Source organism: Vipera berus (assembly GCF_964194415.1).
Source record: "Vipera berus genome assembly, chromosome: 7".
In the NCBI taxonomy this organism is placed as follows: Eukaryota; Metazoa; Chordata; class Lepidosauria; order Squamata; family Viperidae; genus Vipera; species Vipera berus.
This window is the reverse complement of record NC_138209.1, coordinates 47,207,959-47,228,341: the sequence shown is the minus strand read 5'-3', so window position 1 is coordinate 47,228,341 and position 20,383 is coordinate 47,207,959. Positions and strand designations below refer to the sequence as shown.

Genomic DNA, 20,383 nt, shown 5'->3' with positions numbered 1-20,383 from the left:
TACAGGCTTTAGGGGAGTGGCAAATGATGATTTCACAAAGCATGATATGACGCAAGTATGAAAGGTGCAAAATTTGTGCTGTAATAATTTAACATACATTTGATCATTTTGACATTTGATTAGGAAAACATGCCAATAATTACATGAGAAAATGTAATGTCTATTAAAAGAAGTGAAAATGTCTTTTATTACAAACATGTTTCTGCCCACTTTGTTATAGGGAAGTGAAAGTTGTATGGGCAAGTTGAAAGCAAACAGAGGCCTCCTAATACACTATTAATAAATCAGAATCAGAATAGAGCTGAAAAGGACCTTTGAGGTCTTCTAGTCCAACCCCCTACTGAAGCAGGAGACTCTACCAGGGGTGTCAAACTGCCGGCCTGTGGGCCGGATGCATCACAATGAAACTGCGCCCACCCCATTGTTGGCAATGGGGAAAAAGCTCCAATACGTCATGCAACATCACGTGACATCGCGAGTTTGACATGTCTGCTCTATACCATTTCAGACAAGTGACTGTCCAGTCTCTTCTTAAAAAACTCCAGTGATGAAGCACCCATAACTTCTGACGGCAGGCAATTCCACTGGTTGTTCTCACTGTTAGGAAGTCTCTCCTTAATTCTCTCCATGATTAGTTTACAACCATTGTTTCTTGTCCTGCCCTCTGGTGCTTTGGGAAAAAAGTTGAACCCCTCCTTTTTGTGGCAATCTCTCAAATACTGGAATACTGCTATCATGTACCATCTAGTTCTTCTTTTCTCTAGACTAGCCAAACCAAATCCTGCAACTGTTTTTCATACATTTTTGTCTCTGGGCCTTTAATCGTCTTAGTTGCTCTTCTGTGCATTTTCCCCAGTCTCAATATCTTTTTTGTAATGTGATGACCAAAACTAGATGCAGTATTCCAGGAGGAGTCTTACTAAGATTTTATAAAGCGATACTAATACTTCATGTGATTTTGCTTCTATGCCTCTGTTTACACAACCAAGGATTGTATTAAATTTTTGGCTACTGCTGTACACTGCTGGCTCCTGTTTAAGTGATTGTCCATTAGGACTCCAAGGTCCCTCTCACAGTTACTCTTTTTGAGCCAGGTTTCGCCTAAATCTGTATTTGTGCCTTTGGTTCTTCCTGCCTGTGTGTAAAACCTTGCTTTTTCTTCATTAAAACTAATTTTGTTGAATAGGGCCCATTGTTTGTCAAGATCTTTTTGGATCCTGAGTTACAACTTGTGATCTAGTAGATGTGTACTGTAGACATCACAACTACCAGCATGAATACCCAGATTGAAGTTCTGAAAATTGCACCTGAATACATCTGGGAAATGCCAAGCTGGATGATGCAGTCTATAAGTCTCAAGTACTGAATTCCACCCGTTTGTTACAGGACTACTAACTTTGTCTTCTTATTAAAGCTAAGCTTTATGCTGAAATATGTTTCTTTGCTGAGAGCACATCTATAAATAATTCACTGCCCTGACTGTAAACAAAAGTAATATAAAGACATTACGGTGAAGAAAAACAGTTTTCACAGTTCTGGTTTGAGGATGATCTGTGAGTATTTCACTATTCCGGCAGCAACTTGGGAAAACATGAAGTCTTCTGGAAAATAGTAACTATCTCCTTAGGTGCTGCATTGACAGGAAAGCACTCACAGGACTATAATCACAAGGTTATGTGGGGGGAAAAACTTGGAGCCGAGAATTATTAGATTTTTCACGATCAAATTTATGGAAAAACTCTAGAATGGGAGAAATACGTTGTTATTTTGAAAAAGTTGCTACTTTTAAAAAAAGAGAACTTGAGCTGTTCGATTCTGCCCTCCTTCTGTCTCTTCCAATCCGTCCCGCTCCTGGTCCCCCCCCCTCCCAGTCCCCTGGATGTGCGTGGTCGCGCGCGTCTCTTCCTCCCCGCGCAGCACATTCTTGCTGGACTTCCAGTCTTTCCTTCGAGTAGCGGGGTGGCACGGAGAGGGTTAACGCTCAGGAATGCAGCCGCCAGGAATGTGCATGCAGATGAGATGGATGCTAATCTCATGTTAATGAGTGGCTGCCGCCGCCGCCGCCGCTCGGGACTGAGCCGGTTCTCCCCCTCCCCCCGGAACATAAGCAGCGCCTCGTCTTAGCCTGGACCCCCTGACCCCCTGTTGCCAATACGGAATAAGGCCCGAAGGCGGAGGCTCCGTCCAGACATGGTGGACTGAAACTCAGGAGAGTTTCCTGGCCCATTGCACGATTCTGCCTCCCTCCACCCACCCAGAGCTCCAGGGGAAGGAGGGGGCGTCTTTTCCCGCTTCCCTCCTTTCTTTCTTGTTTGCTGTCCCTATGGAGCAGCTATACCCCGACTTCGACCATGCCTAGGAAAATGGGGAATGGGCAGTTGCCCTTACCCGACGGCTGGGAGGAGGCGAGGGATTACGATGGGAAAGTCTTCTACATCGACCACAACACCAAACAGACCAGCTGGATCGACCCTAGAGACAGGTGGGTGTAGATCGTCTTTCCAAATCCCAGTGCGCGAAGAGGAGGGGGGGGTTGAACCCGGGCGGGGGGAGGGGGAAATTGGCGTCAGGCGCATTTGTCCTCCTCACTTTCTTTAGGAGGAGTTGGGTTTGTTTTTCCCCCCACCTCTCTAATCCCCTCCCCGGTGTAAGGGAGAGTCTCACGTAGTTACATAATAAAGATAGTGATAACAACAACAACCTGCAAGGGAGAAAAGGGAAGTGTTCCCTTCCGCCCCAGTATTATCTTGGAAAGAGAGGAGGGTGGTAGCGCAAGTTTGTGTATTTCTGGCATGCGTTGTCTGGCAAGGGTGTGTACTGGAGACAGAGGGAAAGTGACTGTAGGCTGCAAAGTGAGAGTCATAAGAAAAGGCAAGAACTCCGGTTAACATGCTCTTTCTTGCGACTGGAACAAAACACTGATCAATTCGCCAACCCAGATTTTATGTAATGAGTATGTGTTGAAATGTTTCCCAGCAGACTGATTTACCTATAGAACTGAAACTGAGGTTCTCTTACTTTTTATAAAACTCCTAAGTAAAGTTACAGGATTTTTAAAAACAGGTTCTGATTATTTTTTTAAAAAAGGAATATTTAATTTTCACAGAAGCCACTTGCAATGTGTCTCTGTGGCTATTAAAAGAATTGAGTCAAGTTAGAGGATTGTTAAACATAGTTTTTTCTCTTTACAAACTACAGCATAAAGAAAAAAGATGCTGGATCTTCAGAGCTATTGGGATTCTGAGTTTTGAAAGTTTGGTTAGAATATAAACCATCTTCCTGATGAAAAGGTAGAATATATTTAATAAAGTACACACTTAAAAGGGTGAAATTAGTTAGGCCATTTGCTCATCTATTTTTGGAACTGGAGCTTGGAACTGTAATGGGTTTTAACGTTTTTATGTTTCTGAAAGCCTGCCTTACTCCAGACAAAAGCATGTTGCCTTGTTCTGAGCCTCAGATTTGTACCATCTCATCCTTTTCAAAGGTTTGAAGCCCTTGTAATGAAATTGAGAGAAGCTTAATCAGGCCTGGCACTTGAGTTTTTAAAAGTAGGCCTCAACTGAATCCTTTTAGCTCTCCTGGTCTCCTCAGATTATAAGAAGAGAGATTTATTAAAATAAGGAAGTTTAAACATTTCTTTAAATATAGAGGGAAAAGTCTATATTAATTTTATAATAGAATGCCTCATTTAATTTTTTTATGAAGACAGTAATTTTCTTTTAATTGCCACCATCACAATCAAGTGATACTGAAATCTAAGAGATTAACTAAATTAAGGAAAATATTGCTCTAGTAATATATACTATAATGTTCATTAACATACATAATAATTCTTCACTCACTTTTCAGACTTTAGTGCTGCTTGCCTTTATTAAACTAATAAAATCAAATATCACTTCACTAATAAAAGCCATTAGAAATTTATGACACAAACCATATTGAATGATTAATGAAGGACTTGTTTTAAATTTCCTGGTTAAAATAAGAAAGGGTGGGTAGCTGTAACATCTCTGATAGTATCAGAGTCATGGTGCTTCTAAATTGGAAGTTTTTATATGCCTTGCTGAAGTGTCAGAATGTCTTCCCTGATGAATGGGTTAATAAAATGGATTTATATTTAGAAATGTTGATTTGACAATTTACATTACATTGTTTCTGAAAACTTAGAAGAACTTCTTAAACAAAATAGGGTAATCCTTGACATGATTGTGTATTCAACTATACATGTACCTTGTATTTTAACTTATTCTGCATTTTCAATTGTTTCACTTTAGCTGATCCAATAATTTTACAAACTAAGCATTTTTTTCTAAAAACAAATACAGTACATGGTGTGCATTCAGATTTCTTGATATTCAGACTAAAACTAAATACTGATTTGTTATGTTGGCTCTCCTAAAAATGTGACTACAGTTAATCCTACTTTGGGTTTTTCTTTTCACTTAGAACTACAAATAGTTCTATAATCTATAATCATTTTTTTAAAAAAATAAAGGAAAGGCATATAATTTATATTTTGTGATATGAGGTTTGAGGTGACTGCTATTTCATTAATGTCTTAATTTCAGAAGACTTGAGACATTTTCAGTCCTTAGCTTGACTGTATTTTCTTTCACAAAATCTAATGAAGTGAAGTCCTTGTTTAAATAGTGTAGGAGACAGTGTTTGGAGTAACTCTATTAATGCCTGTCAATCTCTTTACTCACTGTTACAAAACAAACAGAAAGAGGTTGTACTTGGTACTTGAGATAATCAATAACTAATGTATAGGTCTTGACTTCAGACAAAATTATGTACAAAAAGAGGGAAAAGTAATTAATTCATGCCCTTTTATTTGAATTCAATATATACATAGTATGATTCTCATTATCCTATAATACAGTCTATTTAACAGGTAAACTTCCTATTTTAATTCTATGTGATTAACTTTGAAATTAAACTTATTATGGTTACCTTATGGCTTACTCGCAACAAAATATACACAAATATATACCATTCAGATTTATTTTGTATGGTTACACAGAAGTAAAGAATCTAATTTCAACCCTTAAACAGAGGTATATTGGATCATAGTTGGCATACTTTTAGATGTAGTCTTAATCACACTAGTGTTATTTGGATTATTATAATTGATTCTATCTGAAGCTGCTTTGTAAACCACGTGGAAACAACACCATTGCAGCAGCTTGGACTATTATGGATGCATTGTAATTTGCTTATACTCTGTTGCTAGAGCTACACTGGTTACTGGTTTGCTTTGAAATAAATTCAAGGTGCTTATTTTACATTTAAAACACTGGCTATTATAGCTTACAACCTACATATCTTTGGAATTGCTTTGTTTCAATTATTTATGCCCATCCAAAATACCAGGTAAAAAAAAACTTCCTTAGAATAACTTCACTCAGGTAAAGTAATCTTCAGGGACTTGAAGGTGGGCCATTTCAGGTGCTGCTTCTGTTCTTTGAAACAGCATTCCTCCTAAGAATTGGGGTAGATACGTTGATTGTGCCCTTGGTTTGAATTGTTTATTGGAATTATGAGTTGTCACTTGTTTGATTTTTGTGTATAATGTAAGGCTTATTGTATACAATAGGGCATCTAAGCTTCTCAGAATTGGTTATATTAGGCACAGAACCTATAATTGGAATATATACAGTTAGTCCTCACCTTACAGACGTGAGTTTAATGATGGCTCAAAGTTATGATAGCCTTGGACTAGTTGAAGTTTCTGTCTGATCTTCAGGTGCAGCCCCATGATCACAGGATTATAATTGTGGTGCTTGGCAACTGACTCACATTTATGACAGATTGCAACAGGTCCTCGTGGCTGTTCTAAACAACTTGATCCAGAAGCCAAGTGCTGCTGTAGACAAGGCAGATTTCTGGACAGATGGCATGTTTCACTGAAGAAACCTGGAGTACACCAACCCTGCAGAATCAGATTTGTCAGGCAGATTTGATGGGACACAGGCATTCCCTCATGTAATCATTGCCTGTGCCACATAGGGCTTTATCTAGAATTGCACCTGGAATCAAAGCACCAACCTGTGCAGCTTGATTATGCTGGTGCATTCTGGACTAGTTGAAGTTTCTGTGTGATCTTCAGGTGCAGCTCCATGTAGCAGGTGTTGCAGTGGTCAAGCTGGGAGGGAGGGGTTGACTGAGACATGAGTGACTGCTTGAAAGGCTTCTTCATCTAGGAACGTGTACAACTGGCACATTAGATGGAGTTGTGCAAAGCCTTCCTGATCACTGCTTGATTCCTGCTTGGCAAACAGGAGCTGCAAAATCAGGAAGACCTCCGCCCCCCAACTTCAAGGCACTGAGGCAGAACCTTCATAACCTCGCTTGGCTACTTCAGGGTGAAAAATATAATTCTGTATCATCAGCATACTGATGACATCAAAACCCAAACACTTTGTTATATACAGTACTTTGAAGAATAATATATACAGTACTTTGAAGAATAAAGTATACCTTTATACCTATCTCTGTTGTTAGTTATTAAAATACAATCACAATTTCTTACTATGTAGTTCCTATTATGCTACCTTTCGACTTTTCTATATACAGTATGGAAGCATCCTATATTCTTTTTTTATTTTTGGGAAGCCATTTACTATAACTCACAACAAAACTAAACTACTAGTTTTACTCCTCTGCAATATTTTTAGTGAAGAATGAAAGTACATATTTAAAATTACAGGGTTAAGTGCTAATCTAGTACAGTACTATTAGGTGGTATTTTTATTAAACTAAATGTGCTGCAGTGGAACTAACTTACTATTGGGTGTAATAATGATCAAAACTTTTATTGTTTTAAACAGGGAAAGATCAGTTAGTATTGATTTCAAAGGGGAAGGTGAGCACATTTTAAATATCTCTTGTTCAGTTCAATGAAAATTCAAAATGCTAAGAGTGGCTGGTTTCTGATTTTTAAGTTAATTCTAGTATTATTTACACAGTTATTCATTGAATATTATTAGTAATAATAAAAATTGTCCAGTTTATTTTCTTAATTGGAACAGACACAATAGTCTCAAAGAAAATAAAAGAGGAACTTTGAATAATGCTTATTTTGTTCTTATCAATATACATTGTCTTTTCTTTAATTGACTAATACATTTTAGAAATAAATGGAAATAATTGAAAGACTGGAAACTTTAATTTGATAAAGGTTTACTTGATTTAATCATCTAATTTGTCACATAATATTCATAAGTCTTAACAGGAAAAAAAAGAATAGTATACCTTTTGCTGGATCTTACCTCTCCTTCCCCCTTCCCCTCTCTTCTTTTCCAAATCCACTATGTTGAATTTTCAAAAGGAATCCATTAATCATGCAAATGGTAAATATAGAGTGAATTCTTATCCAAAGTTTGTAAACCACTATCAATCTGCAATGATCTCTATTGTCAAGGGACTTTTTAAGTAGCAATGCAATGTGATTTAAGTTCTGCAAGAAAGTTTCTTTTGAAAACACAACTATACCTAGAAAACTGTTGGCCTGCAGGGAAAAAAACCAAACTTCTTCCATATTCCTCTTGAAATTTACAAGCTTCTTTCTCTATTACAGATGGCTCCACTTTCTCTGTTATTAAGGCTTTTAAGATCATTCTTTCAAGTGTGGCTTGTTTTTATTTTTCAGCAGTTATTAAGTCTTCCAGGATGACCTTAATTGTGTTCATTTAGTTTAACATAGATGTAGCAATTTTTTAGCAGAAAGTCTACACAAATTATAATATGAAATAATAAATGTGGGGTACCAGTCTTATTTCATTGGCAGGTTTTTTTTAATTCCTGTCTATTGTCATCACTGCTTTGGCCCAGATGATTTTGACTCAAAGTTGTCAGCAAAGTTCATAGCATCTGAGTAGACTGAAGATCATGTCTTATTAGTAGATCATTGGAAAACTTTAATTAAATAAAAGCAAAAGCTTTATCCCTTAAGTAATATCTTCCCCAAAAAAGCCTTCCTCCCGCCAAATAAATTAGGCTGTTAAAATTTCTAATCATAAGATGAAGATAGTTTCTATATGTTGCTTATTTTTTATACACATGTTGCATATTGTGAGTTATCAACCATCATTTTTACCTGGCTTTGCCTGCCTCCAAACTTCTTTTGCTCTTTATAAAATGGTCTGAGATTTTCAGTTGAACAATTATACAAATAAATTATACAAATAACTTAGTTTCAGATAGTAATTTCCAGTTGTTTTTTTTTCAAAAAATGGTTTTGCCATCTTAAAGTCTTCCCAGTTATAGCACTGTTGTGAGGGAAGGAACTCTCTTTATACCTCATTTTGCTCCTAGACAAAAGGCAAGATATACTTTGACTTTGGGCCACTCACATTCTCTCAGCCCATGACATCAGGTGACAAGCCGGGGTCGATCAATTCCAGTTGCAAGCAATGGATCAACACTACTAAATCACAAATGACAGGACTTACAATGTACTGTACCTGGCATCTTTTATAATCTGTAAATACTATTAATACTCAAATACACATTTCATTATTTTTTTCTGTTTGGCAGAAAAAGTCCAAAACGGGCTTCCAATTGGTATTAAATTTAGCCAATGTCTTTTCTGCAATAAGAGACATCAATTTTGCCATCCTATCTAGTTCCATCAGGTTTACCAACCACTCTTCCATTGTAGGCATTGTCAGATCCTTCCAAGACATATAAGGGTCTTGCTGCTGTTGTCATATATAAGAACAAAATACCATGCACTTTTTCCAAATTTTTGTCCATCAGCCTTAACAAAAATGTCTCTGGACTGAATTGTATCTTGATATTCAAAACTTTTCTTAATTAATCTGTGTTTAGCTTTTTTTTACATATTCATTAAAAAGGTGAAAATTAAAAGTGGTGAAAATTCCCATATTGGTGCTTAGATTTTCCAACAAAAGTCCCATTATACATTTTCTACAATCTCTCTGATGATAAATACTGTCTATACATCATTTTATATAATTGTCTTTCAGATTGCAACATCCTATAAATTTCATCCCCTTTGTTCACATATTTTCCCTTTGCTTCATTTGTACATTATATCCAAAATGTTTAGCCCACTTTATCATGCGCTCTTTAACTTATTCAGGCTATGTTTCCAGTCTTAACTGAAATGTATATACTTTAGCAATAATATGTTGATCTTTGATATGTAACTAAATTTCAAATATAATGCTATCATATTCAAAACCATAAATTATCATGTTTCAATCTTTCTGAGAGTTGCATATATGTAAACTATTGATATTTAAATCCTTCTGATATCAAATCTTCTCTTAATTTTATTTTAAATAAATCTGGTGAGTATTCTAGCAATTCACTATATCATGGCTATTTCTCATTAGTTGCCATTTCTGTTCTATAGTATGTTTCTTGTGGGAATAGTCACAAGACATATTTTAGGTTTATATTTATTCCAAATTCTAGTACTGTAAAATGATTTTTAAAATTTGCATTAGTTTTAAACTTGTGATACCATAAATCGGTATGACACCCAAATCTCCCAGTCTTTTAACCAAACTAAGCAGCAAACCACAAAACACACTTATATCCGGTAAGGCTAAGCCTCCTCTTTCCTTAGCATAACGTGGAACTATATGCTTAGCTTTTTTTTTTACCTTGCCAAACAAATTTAGATATCTCTTTCTGACATTCTTTGAATACATAGTCAAAATAGGTATTGATTGTAAAAGGAATAGCAATCTGGATATTCTAGAGCAGTGGTGTCAAACTCAATTTCATTGAGGGCCGCATCAGCATTTCGGTTGCCCTCAAGGGGCCGGGTGGGTATGGCCAGGGTGGGCATGGCCTACTGGGTAGGCGTGGCTAGAGTGCGTATGGCCTACTCATCAAGGGTGCCTATGGGGGCCTGGGCAGGAGTGGGACAGATCTGAGGATCTCTGGCAGAAGGAGGGTCTCTGGGCCAGGGCCAAGGCAGTGGGGGCCGTTCCCTCACTGTTTCCAGGATGGCTTCGTGGGCCACATGAAACCACTTCGCGGGCCAGATCTGGCCCCCGGGCCTTGTGTTTGACATGTCTGTTCTAGAGCAAGAATTGAATTCATGTTTTATTATATCTGCTGAAAAAGAAATCATTCTTTGGAGTTTTTTTTCTATATTTTTATTTTTTGCACTTCTGTCTGATATTTCTGACTATATTCTGACTCCCTTTCTAGTCTCTTTCTTGACTGTTAGCTTTTGGTTAGTTGTTTTTTTTCCCAATTGCCTTCAAACAGCTTAATAGAGTTATAAAAATAAACAAACCACGGGATCAATTAAACCTGTGTATGAAGTAGTATCAATAACAGACATTCCAAGCTCTTTTGTGAAAATCTGTCCTTCAACCAGAATGACATAAATCATAAATGAAGCCTTTATAATTGTGTATAGGAAACATGAGGTTACAAAGACAATACATTGCACATCTTAATTTAGCAATTGATTTTAAAGTTGAAATGATTGATCTACACCAATGTTTCTAAAATTTGACAACTTCAACTGCTAGGAATCCCCAGTCTCCACCCTCTGGAAAGTGAAATCTCTCCGTCTTAATGTTGCTAAGTTTGAGAAACACCAATCTATACTTTTGGGTAATATATTCTAAGTAATTGGGGATAAGCAATTTTTGTAACTTTTGCCTATAATCTTGGGAACTAGAATCTGAATGCAATACATTCTGATATCCTGTACAAAAACCACCTAAGATAATTGGGCATACTGTTATCTGTAAATAGCATCTCCTTTGCTTTAGGGATTGTCAGTTTGGTTTCTTTCTTGCAATGTTCAAGGTTTCTTGTTTTTATCACAGCATCAGTCTGTTAGTGTTCAGGAAGAATAATTTGTAAGCGCTCAGAGTGATGTATGAAATAGATTTTATCAGTGTTGAGAAAAGAGAAAAATAGTTTAATAATTCACAATAACGATGAAATGGAATTCTAAAAAGATGGTAGGCTGCTCTTTTTCACTTGAGTTACTTATAGTATGAAATTTCCATTTTAAAGCAAACGTGCAATTTAGTATTGTGATTTATAGTCATGCACTTTTCTTAAAAGGGAAATCCATAATTCTGTTGCAGGGTGTACATTATTCATTAGGGCTGGGATAGCTCCCATTGAAGCTTTGTGAATGACATGATTGACTATTGGTTTAAAACCTTCCTATAGTACCACTATGTAATTCAGCTACTTTAGCTTCAAGAAAAATGTGTCTTCTTGATATAGCTAGTCTTTAACATTATAGGTATAGTAATGGTAAAAGTAAAGGTTCCCCTGCACATGTGTGCTAGTCGTTTCCGATTCTAGGGGCCGGTGCTCATCTCCGTTTCAAAGCCGAAGAGCCAGGGCTTGTCTGAGGACGTCTCCGTGGTCATGTGGCCAGCATGACTAGACGCCAAAGGCGCACGGAACGCTGTTACCTTCCCACCGTAGTGGTCCCTATTTTTGTACTTGCATTTTTACGTGCTTCGAACTGCTAGGTTGGCAGAAGCTGGGACAAGTAACAGGCACTCACTCTGTTACGTGGCACTCAGGATTCAACCCGCCAAACTGCCGACCTTCTGATTGACAAGCTCAGTGTCCTAACCCACTGAGCCACCGTGTCCCTAGCATAGGTGTATTGGTCATATTTAATTTAATAATTTCAGACAAGAGTTGAAGCCAAGAGGGGCACAGTTCTTTTGATTTACACATAAAAAGTCAAAGTAGTTATTTATTGGGCAGATAAGAATGCAAATATATATATAGGTAGTCCTCGACTTAGATCGCAGTTGGAACTAGATTTCCAATTGTAAATCATTGTTGTAAGTTGAGTCGCTCATCAGGTGAGCAAATCTAGTATTATGGCACTTTTTGCAGCATGACAAAATTAAAGAAACTAGCTAGTCAGAATATAACATCTCTAGGTGATAAAATAAGAGATGTAAAGGAGCTCTGAGAAAATGTGCAAAATGTGTAATCTATGAGATATATGTGAAATGGACAAGGGTATGTGTGTAAAGTGCAAGAGCTTTCAGTTCTCTAACTGGTTATTTTATTTGCCGGATTTTGCTTGCTGATTCTTTTGAGTCTTTTCAACACTGGAAAATCTTTCTGGAATCAAGGAGCTACAAGAACACTTTTGGTAATTATCTGTTCACTAATTAGGTAATTTCTTTACTTACATAGTTTGAGGACATAATACATTGATCAACACTGCACATCTAATTATTTGTGTGAAATTAACCTTTCTGTGAGGAGAGGGAAGTATAAATATAATAAATAATATAAAAAAAGAATAACTTTATTCAATCTTTGCAACTGTACTGTTGCAAATGTTTTTTGTGGTGATTGAGGACAAAGATCTTGTAAATCTAAAAAAAAAGTTTTCAATCTTAAAAAACAGACTAAAACTACTCATGGTCTATTGCATGGTTGGCATGCATCCATAAAGTGCACAATGAGTGGTGGGAAGCAGCAGCCAGCCTCATTGCATACTGACTAGTGTAGAGCAAATTGCAGTAAAGGGATACCGAAAACGTGCTGACATCTAACATTTATCTGGATTTTTTGCAACTCAGATTTGGTAACTCTAATACTGATGCAGTTTGCTGGTGCTTCTTTGTCCCTGAACTGCTTCTGCTGTATTTTCTCCCCAAGAGCAACTGATGTGTGAAATCCCCCAGCATGAGAAATGGTCTATTCCTTCAATGTAGCTACTAGGTCCTTAGTTCATGATAGTGTTGGAAGAGTGACCCAATCTGAGAAGTGTATCTTAGGTTCAGAGATTTTTTCCTATGTCTTAGCAAGTTATATAAAGCTTCTTTTGAAATGTTTTTTTCTACAGAAGTGAAAAGTAAAAGATGCTTCCTCTCATAGATCATACATCAACCATTGCAATATTTTTCCTTTAGAAAAAAAACAATAAATTTAGTTTTCTTTCAGAGAAAATTCAGGCATTCTTACCTAATGGTAGCAACAGCTCTTAATGAACAGTTTTTACAGTTTTATTGTTAATGGTTTTCAGCTTTTTAAATATGCCTTAAATTTTATATATTGTAAGCTGTCTAGAGTGGCAGAAATAGGCAACATATTTATTTATTTATTTATTATTTAAATTTATATACTGCCCTATTCCCGTAGGACTCAGGGCGGTTTACAGGGAAAATTAAAAAAACATAGCATACAAAAATTAAAATCAGTTAAAACTATTAATTAAATTCCAGTCCCTGAAATTAAAACTAAAACCCAATTAAATTAAATTAAATTAAAACCCCTCAGTCTGCGCCAAACAGCTCGAAGAGCCAAGTTTTCAAGTCCCGGCGAAATGAGCAAAGGTCAGGGGCAGTCCAAAGTTCTACCAGCAGTTCATTCCATAGGGCAAGCGCGCCCACAGAGAATGCCCTCCCCCTTGGAATCACCCATCGGCATTCCATAACCGGCGGAACCCTAAGGAGGCCCTCCCTGTGGGAATGCACAGGACGATGGGAGGCTGATGCTGGCAGCAGGTGCTCCCTGAGATAATCTGGACCCATGCCATTTAGGGCTTTATAGGTCATCACCAGCACCTTGAATCTCACCCGGAGGGGAACTGGAAGCCAATGCAGCTCGTGGAGAAGAGGTGTTACATGAAAGTATCAGGAAACTCCCATTACTACTCGCGCGGCTGCATTCTGCACCAGCTGAAGCCTCCGAGTGGTCCTCAAGGGCAGCCCCATGTAGAGACCGTTGCAGTAGTCTAGCCGGGAGGTCACGAGAGCATGGGTGACTGTGCGTAGGGCATCTCAGTCCAGATAGGGCCGCAACTGGTGCACCAGGCGAAGCTGGGCAAAAGCCCCCCTGGTTACGGCTCCTATATGGTCTTCAAAGTTGAGCCGTGAATCCAAGAGGACACCCAAGTTGCGAGCCCTATCGATCGGGGGTAACACCTCACCCCCCATCATTAATGTATGATATTTCATTAATATTTCAATTCTATGGGTTTAACTGTATTGTCCAATTTCTCCATTTCCTAAAGAAACCAGGAATTATTTTTGGAGGGCAAGAATGGATGATGATGTTCCTTTATGCTCACTCTTCCCATTGTAAATGCAATCTTGCATATTCTTGCTGTGGTTTTGAATATTTTTTCCCCTATACAGGTAGTCCTAGACTTACAACCATAGTTGTGACCAGAATTTTGGTTGTAAGTCATTGCAGTTGTAAGTTAAGGCATCACATCACCAGACTTGATTTTATGATCATTTTTATGACAGTCTTTAACTAATTCTCTATGGTTATTAAGTGAACTACATGGTTACAAGTGGGAACCCATTTTATCCAATAGAAATTTTTTGCCGGTTTTTGACCACAGGACACTGCAACGTGTTGTAAATGCGAGCCATTTACCAAGCACCCAAAATGTGATCATGTATCCTAGGGGATGGTCCAGTGCAGTAGAAACTTTAAGAACAGGGGACTTATGGTTAGGCGTTGTGGCGAGACATGTGCAGGAAGACATGGCTCTGTCTTCCACGTTCGATTTTGCCCCGCTGGGGACCCTAAAATGGGTTGAAAGACCCCAGAGAGGCGACGAAGAAGGAGGGGACCCTCATTGATTGTGGAGGGGCATTGGTTCTTCCTTTTGATCTGAAGAAGCCCTCCAAACCAGCGGGGGAAAGACTGGCCACATTCATGAAGAAAATAAGCACTAACAAGCAACCTTTGAGCAACGTGGATGGTACTGGGTGAGACTTTATCCTCTATTTAAGACTTTTTCCTGGAAAAAACTGCCCAAGCAAAGAATCCCCCCCCTGATGAGAACGGGAAGGGGAATTTCTGCTCCATTCCTTCAGGAAAAGAAAAGCAGAAAACTAATTGCTTGGGGGAAACAGAAAATTACAATATTAATTTGGAAATAAATACAGATATATAGCTTTGAAATTTGGGGACTAAAAGTGCTTTTGAGACTTTGTTTAGAAAAAAGACTTAAAAAGCTTGCAATATAAATTTGGATTTAAAAAGCTGGAAGACGGCGTCAATGCCATCTAGTGGCAAATCACAGCACTACAATCTATTATGCTTAAAAGAAACTTGGCTTGAAGCCCAGACTCAGATAAGTCTTCTGTTGTCCTTGGAAACTTTCACTTTTGAAGACTGCAGCTGGGAAAAGGGGAAAAAAACCCCTCTTGGGCTGCTTATCTGTCTGGCAGAGACAATAAATTATGTTGAAAGTGGCCTGCCTGGATTAGAAATACAAATACTAACTGACTTTTAGAGCTGTGTTGTGGAGCTATTTCCCTGTAGAAGAAACATACATTATTGATTGAGATGATGGAATACTTTGGATTATAAACCTTTGATTGATGAATAACTTTTAATTGCTTTTTTTCCTCTGGACAGAAATGATATATTTTTCATTGCACAGAAACATTTGAATTTTGCTTATATTTGTTTAGGGGAGGCTTAAGGATGGACTGATAGGCTGGCTCAATAATTTGGAGCTCAAATGACAACTGACTGAAACTTTTTAAATCCCTAAATAGATTGGACTATAAAGACCACATACAAAAACAAAATGTATGTTCCATACTTAGCCTTAAATGGTAAAAAACCTCCCTAACACTTGTCTTCAAAGTCGCCAGCTTGACATACCAACAAGAAAATGTTCATGAATCTCAGAAAGAAATTCTTTTTATGTTGAAATCAATACAAGAGACAATTGCCTTAGCTCATGATGAGACTAAAAATAATGCAAAGGAGATAAAATAACAATGTTCTAATCTAAACCTACAAATTCAGAAAATGACTACAAAGAAGGAACTAGTAACCCAGAAAATAGAAGGAAAATTAGAGGAAGCAGATCCAAAAATGGAGGACCTAAAGGAAGGAAGCAACAGACAGATTCAGACAAAGAATTAGAAGACGTAGCGATAATACTGGAAATGGAAAAGATATCTTATTTGTCAAGATCTCAGAACACATTTGAGGATAAGGAAGAAAAGCTAATCAAATGGAAAATAAAGCTGTTAGGAGAATTGTGGAAAATTGGAGAAGGGAGGCTATTTAATGAATATAAATGTGCTGAGCGTTCTTCCAAAAATACTTGAATCAAATTGTCTTTCTTATCCCAAACAATATATACAAAAATAGAGGAAGAACTACTTGATGATTCAAATGCATTGACTTGGAAAGTTAGTTGGCAAAGGAAGAAAGCTAGAGTAAGACTGAAGAAAATAGAGATTTTGACCCATTAGGTGGGATATTATATTATTAAATAGATGTCTGAACATGGCTAAGAGAATAGATAATTGTTACAAATAAAAGTATTATTGTAACTAGAAAGATAGGATCTGCAACTAGAATACTATATTTTGGTATGAGAAGGGAAATATTAAAATGCTATGAGGGTCTGAATAAGGGAAGCTTTTGGTTACCCAAATATAATTTATTATGAGAAAACTATAAGCGATAGAGACACTTTGAACATTGATGGGAAAACAAAATTTTAAAACAGCAGGAAAAACAGGATATTGATTGAACAAATGGATTTTAAGTGCAAATGCAATTGAGATATGTTTTGGTTAGAAAAGATATTTTAAACTGACATTATATTATGTATAAATTAGAAAAATGTGATAAAGATGTTAATATTCAATTGTATATGTATAAACAGCAATAAGAATTGTATTTGCCTAGTGTGGAAAAATGTATACCACTGGAAGAAGAGAGGAAGCACTGGATGGTGTAGTATTGGATCTAGATTGAGGAAGTTGATATGTACCACTGAATTACTAATGGATCCAGACAACACATTGTTTAAGTACTTATGATTGCAAAACTAGAAAATTATATATACATATACATATACATATACATATACATATACGTACATACATACATACATACATACATACATATATAACAGGGTACAGGTAACTTTTTTTAGTCCGTTGTAACTTCAAAGAATTGTTAACTCACCAGTTTTAAGTCACTGATTACTTGTATGTTGTTTTGAGTGCTCCTATTTGCTTGGCTAGTGTTTTTTTATTTTGTTGCAGACTTGTCCTCTGCATTTCATTGGCTACTTTGCAGAGGTAGGAACATCCATTGAGTCAATAGTCCCTTTGGTTTCTAATGACTTGACCTGCATCAGGAATGCACAATGGTTTTAGCATTTGCCTTGGATAGAGGCAAATGTAGAACAAACATACTCTGTAGAAAGGTGTATGTTTTCCTTCCTTTCTTCCTCCCTCCCTCCCTCTTTCCCTCTCCCTCTCTCTCTCCCTATCTCTTTCTTGCTTTCTCCTAGCTAATTTCCCTAATTCTCTATTTTTTGAATAATACCAGCTATACTATTTTGCTCTTTTTCTAAGTCACTTGAGATAATGTGTTAAGTGTCAACGCTGCTAACACTGAATGTTATTGCTTGACAAGAAATGAAGAAGAAGCCGTTTCATATGTTAAATGTGTATTGCTTTAAAAGATTAGTTTAAGGTTGGGAGGAGGGATGAGTAGGAATGCACTTTCAAGGCCATCTCTCTAACTGATTCTTTAAATTAATTGGAGAATATGATTAATGACAAAATTAGAAAGGTGGTGAATTGTGTTTTAATATATTGTGCAAGGGGCGGAGATTTCAGATTCCAGCTTCCTTCGAGCAAGTATTTGCTGGTGTATTAGGCTAATAAATGACTTCTAAGGTAAACAATGCGTCAGAGTCACTTGAAAAGCCCATACGTCGGAAACTTGACATCAAGCTGGAATCTGAACTACTTTTTAAACTAATTAGGGAGTCCCAACCTCCTGTCGCTGTCTCCAAGTTTGGGAGGCAGTCTGGCAAAGAGTTGGGGAAGTTCCCATAATGGAGGGATTAAAATTACCTGAAGCCAGCTCTCCGGCACCAGCAGCCACCCCAGTGGGGGAAGGGCCAGCCAAGAAGCCGGCAGGAAAAGAGTTTCAGCAATCCTCCCAGCTGGGAGCTAGACCAAATAACCAGGAGAATTGGACTGGTCATCAGAGTGGATTAAGCCCAGCAGAGACTCCAGGAGCCTCGAAGCAGCCAGGCCAGTTGAGATTGAATACTCAGGTGAGTGGAAAATCCTGTCTGCAGATCAGATTGCCTGCCAGACCCAGGAGTCCCCTGCCAAGCCCTCCAAACCCATAGAGACAGAGGACCCCAGCCTAAGGCCTCTGCAGCAATGAGAGGTTGGGAAGCCCCCACAAGTGAAAGGCCACAACCTCTGAGCTTGCCCCAGCTAATAGAAGCTTTGCAACAGCTGGGGGTGGTGCAGAAGCCTGGAGATCAGGAGCTGGTGGGAGGACAACAGCAAGGGTGGCAGCAGCAGGACCCAAACGTGCAACCCCTGAACGTACAGCAGGACAAGTGGGGCCAGCAGCAGGGGGGGCCCTGGCAGCCATTAAATCAGCAACCAGAGTGGGGGCAGCAGCAACTGGAGACACAACAACAGCAGTGGAGGCCCTGGCAGCCAATGAATCAACAACCAGGAGGGGGCCAGCAGCAACTGGGGGCACAACAACAGCAGTGGGGGCCCCAGCAACTGTTGATCCAACAACCAATGGGGGGACAGCAGCAGTGGGAGCCCCAGCAAGCAATGATGAGCCCACCCTTCAGAGCAACCTTTGATGGGGACCCAGAGAAACTGATTTTTTTCCTCAACTAAGTACGCTCTCACTTGAATCGCTGGGGTCACTCTTACCCGGACCCGGGTCCAATGGTCAATGTGATTGCATCCAACCTGGAGGGAGAAGCATCTGAATGGTTGAACAATTTATATAATGAGCAGGCCCCTGAATTGGAGGACCCCCACCTTTTCCTCCTGGGGCTGAGGGAAAGATTTGAGGACCCATCCATTGCCCTCAAAGCAGAAGAACAAATCCATAAGATAAAGCAAGCTGTCTGGCCTGCCCTAGAGTACATGCGGAAGTTTTGAAAGATGGCAGGTCGGATAGAGAGATGATCAATTCATCTTTTTAGAGAAGGGTTAGACGACCACCTTTCTCAGGCATGTATATACTGAGCTGTACCCAACCAGCTGCATGAATGGTACCAGGCAGCGGTGAAATTAGATGTCCAGCTTGCCCACTATAAAAAGCCTCCCCCACCTGAAGCTGCACCAAAACCAGGATCCAGATGGCTACCACCACCCCCGAAAACCCCCAACGACTGCTACTGCCAAAAGACCTAGACCACCTACAGGTCCGCCAATCAAGTGCTTTCGATGTGGACAGCAGGGATATCGAGCAGCGAACTGCCCAGTTCCTTACCCGCAACAGCATAGTAGACCAGATCCCACAACGAGGAAGAAACCCGCACAGCAGCCATCGAGAGAAAAGTCCATCTGGGCCACCCAGGAGCCCCTTACCCAGGTTACATCCCCTACCCAGGAGGACGCTGGCCCACCGACCAGACCCACCCCCACTTTATCCGGTTTTGATAGCAACGATGAAGGGGAGAACAACCCGATGGTGAGTTGATGCATCCTACCTTTTTTATTGCCTGCTTGCTAAACTCATAATCCCTAAGTCTGGGGCACAAGTAGACCTGAAAGTGCTACTCAATACTGGTTGCTCCCAATGCATCATTAGCCTGTCATGTGCCTTGAGACTGGGCATATGGGCCAAGCCGCTCTCCAAACCTGTGAGGTTCGAGCAAGCCGATGGCTTCCTAATGGGAGGGCTTTAGTCACGCAATTAACGGAGCCCTTGCGCCTGGAAATAGGCGAGCACTGGGAGTTTATTTGCTTCCTGGTAGCTCCAAAGATGTCTGAGACTGTGATCCTAGGACTAGCCTGGCTAGACAAATGGAAGCCATTTATCTGGTGGGAAAAAGGAATGAGAACTGTGAGATTACCCATAGGGCCCAATCCCCCCATTGATTCAACAGATGTTACAGGGGATTTTAGCCCACCCAATGAGCAAGCGCACATGGCTGCCTTATGGCCACCTGGTGAGCCGCTCATCCCCAGCGAGTACCAGGACCTAGCGGGGGCATTTAGTGAGAAAGAATGCAATACCTTGCCTCCTCACCATCCCAATGATTGTTCCATTGAACTCTTACCAGGGGCCAAACTCCCCCGACCAAGAATGTACGCTATGTCCCCCCTTGAAGTGGAGGAGATGCAGTGATATATGGATACAAACCTAGCGAGGGGATTCATCGAACGGGCCAAGTCTACTGTGGAAGCCCCTGTGTTGTTCAAAGTGAAAAAAGATGGGTCTCTATGTCTCTGTGTGGACTATAAAGGCCTAAACGTTGTGACTGTGGAAAATAAATACCCTCTCCCTCTCCTGAAAGACTTGCTAACCCACCTGGCGAAGGGGAGCGTCTTCACCAAGTTAGACCTGAGAGAAGCATATTATCAGGTAAGAATAAAGGACGGGGATGAGTGGA

General features: G+C 39.2%; 1 protein-coding gene across 1 annotated transcript in view; it reads left to right on the top strand.

The window, feature by feature from the left end:
* The first annotated feature begins 2,200 nt into the window (after positions 1-2,200).
* Positions 2,201-20,383, top strand: part of WWC2 (WW and C2 domain containing 2) — a 176,177-nt gene continuing 157,994 nt past the window's right edge. Inside the window, exon 1 of the mRNA XM_081332605.1 lies at positions 2,201-2,482. Within this exon, the coding sequence (XP_081188731.1) occupies positions 2,352-2,482 (131 nt within the window). The 5' untranslated portion in view covers positions 2,201-2,351. The remainder of the gene's footprint in view (positions 2,483-20,383) is intronic.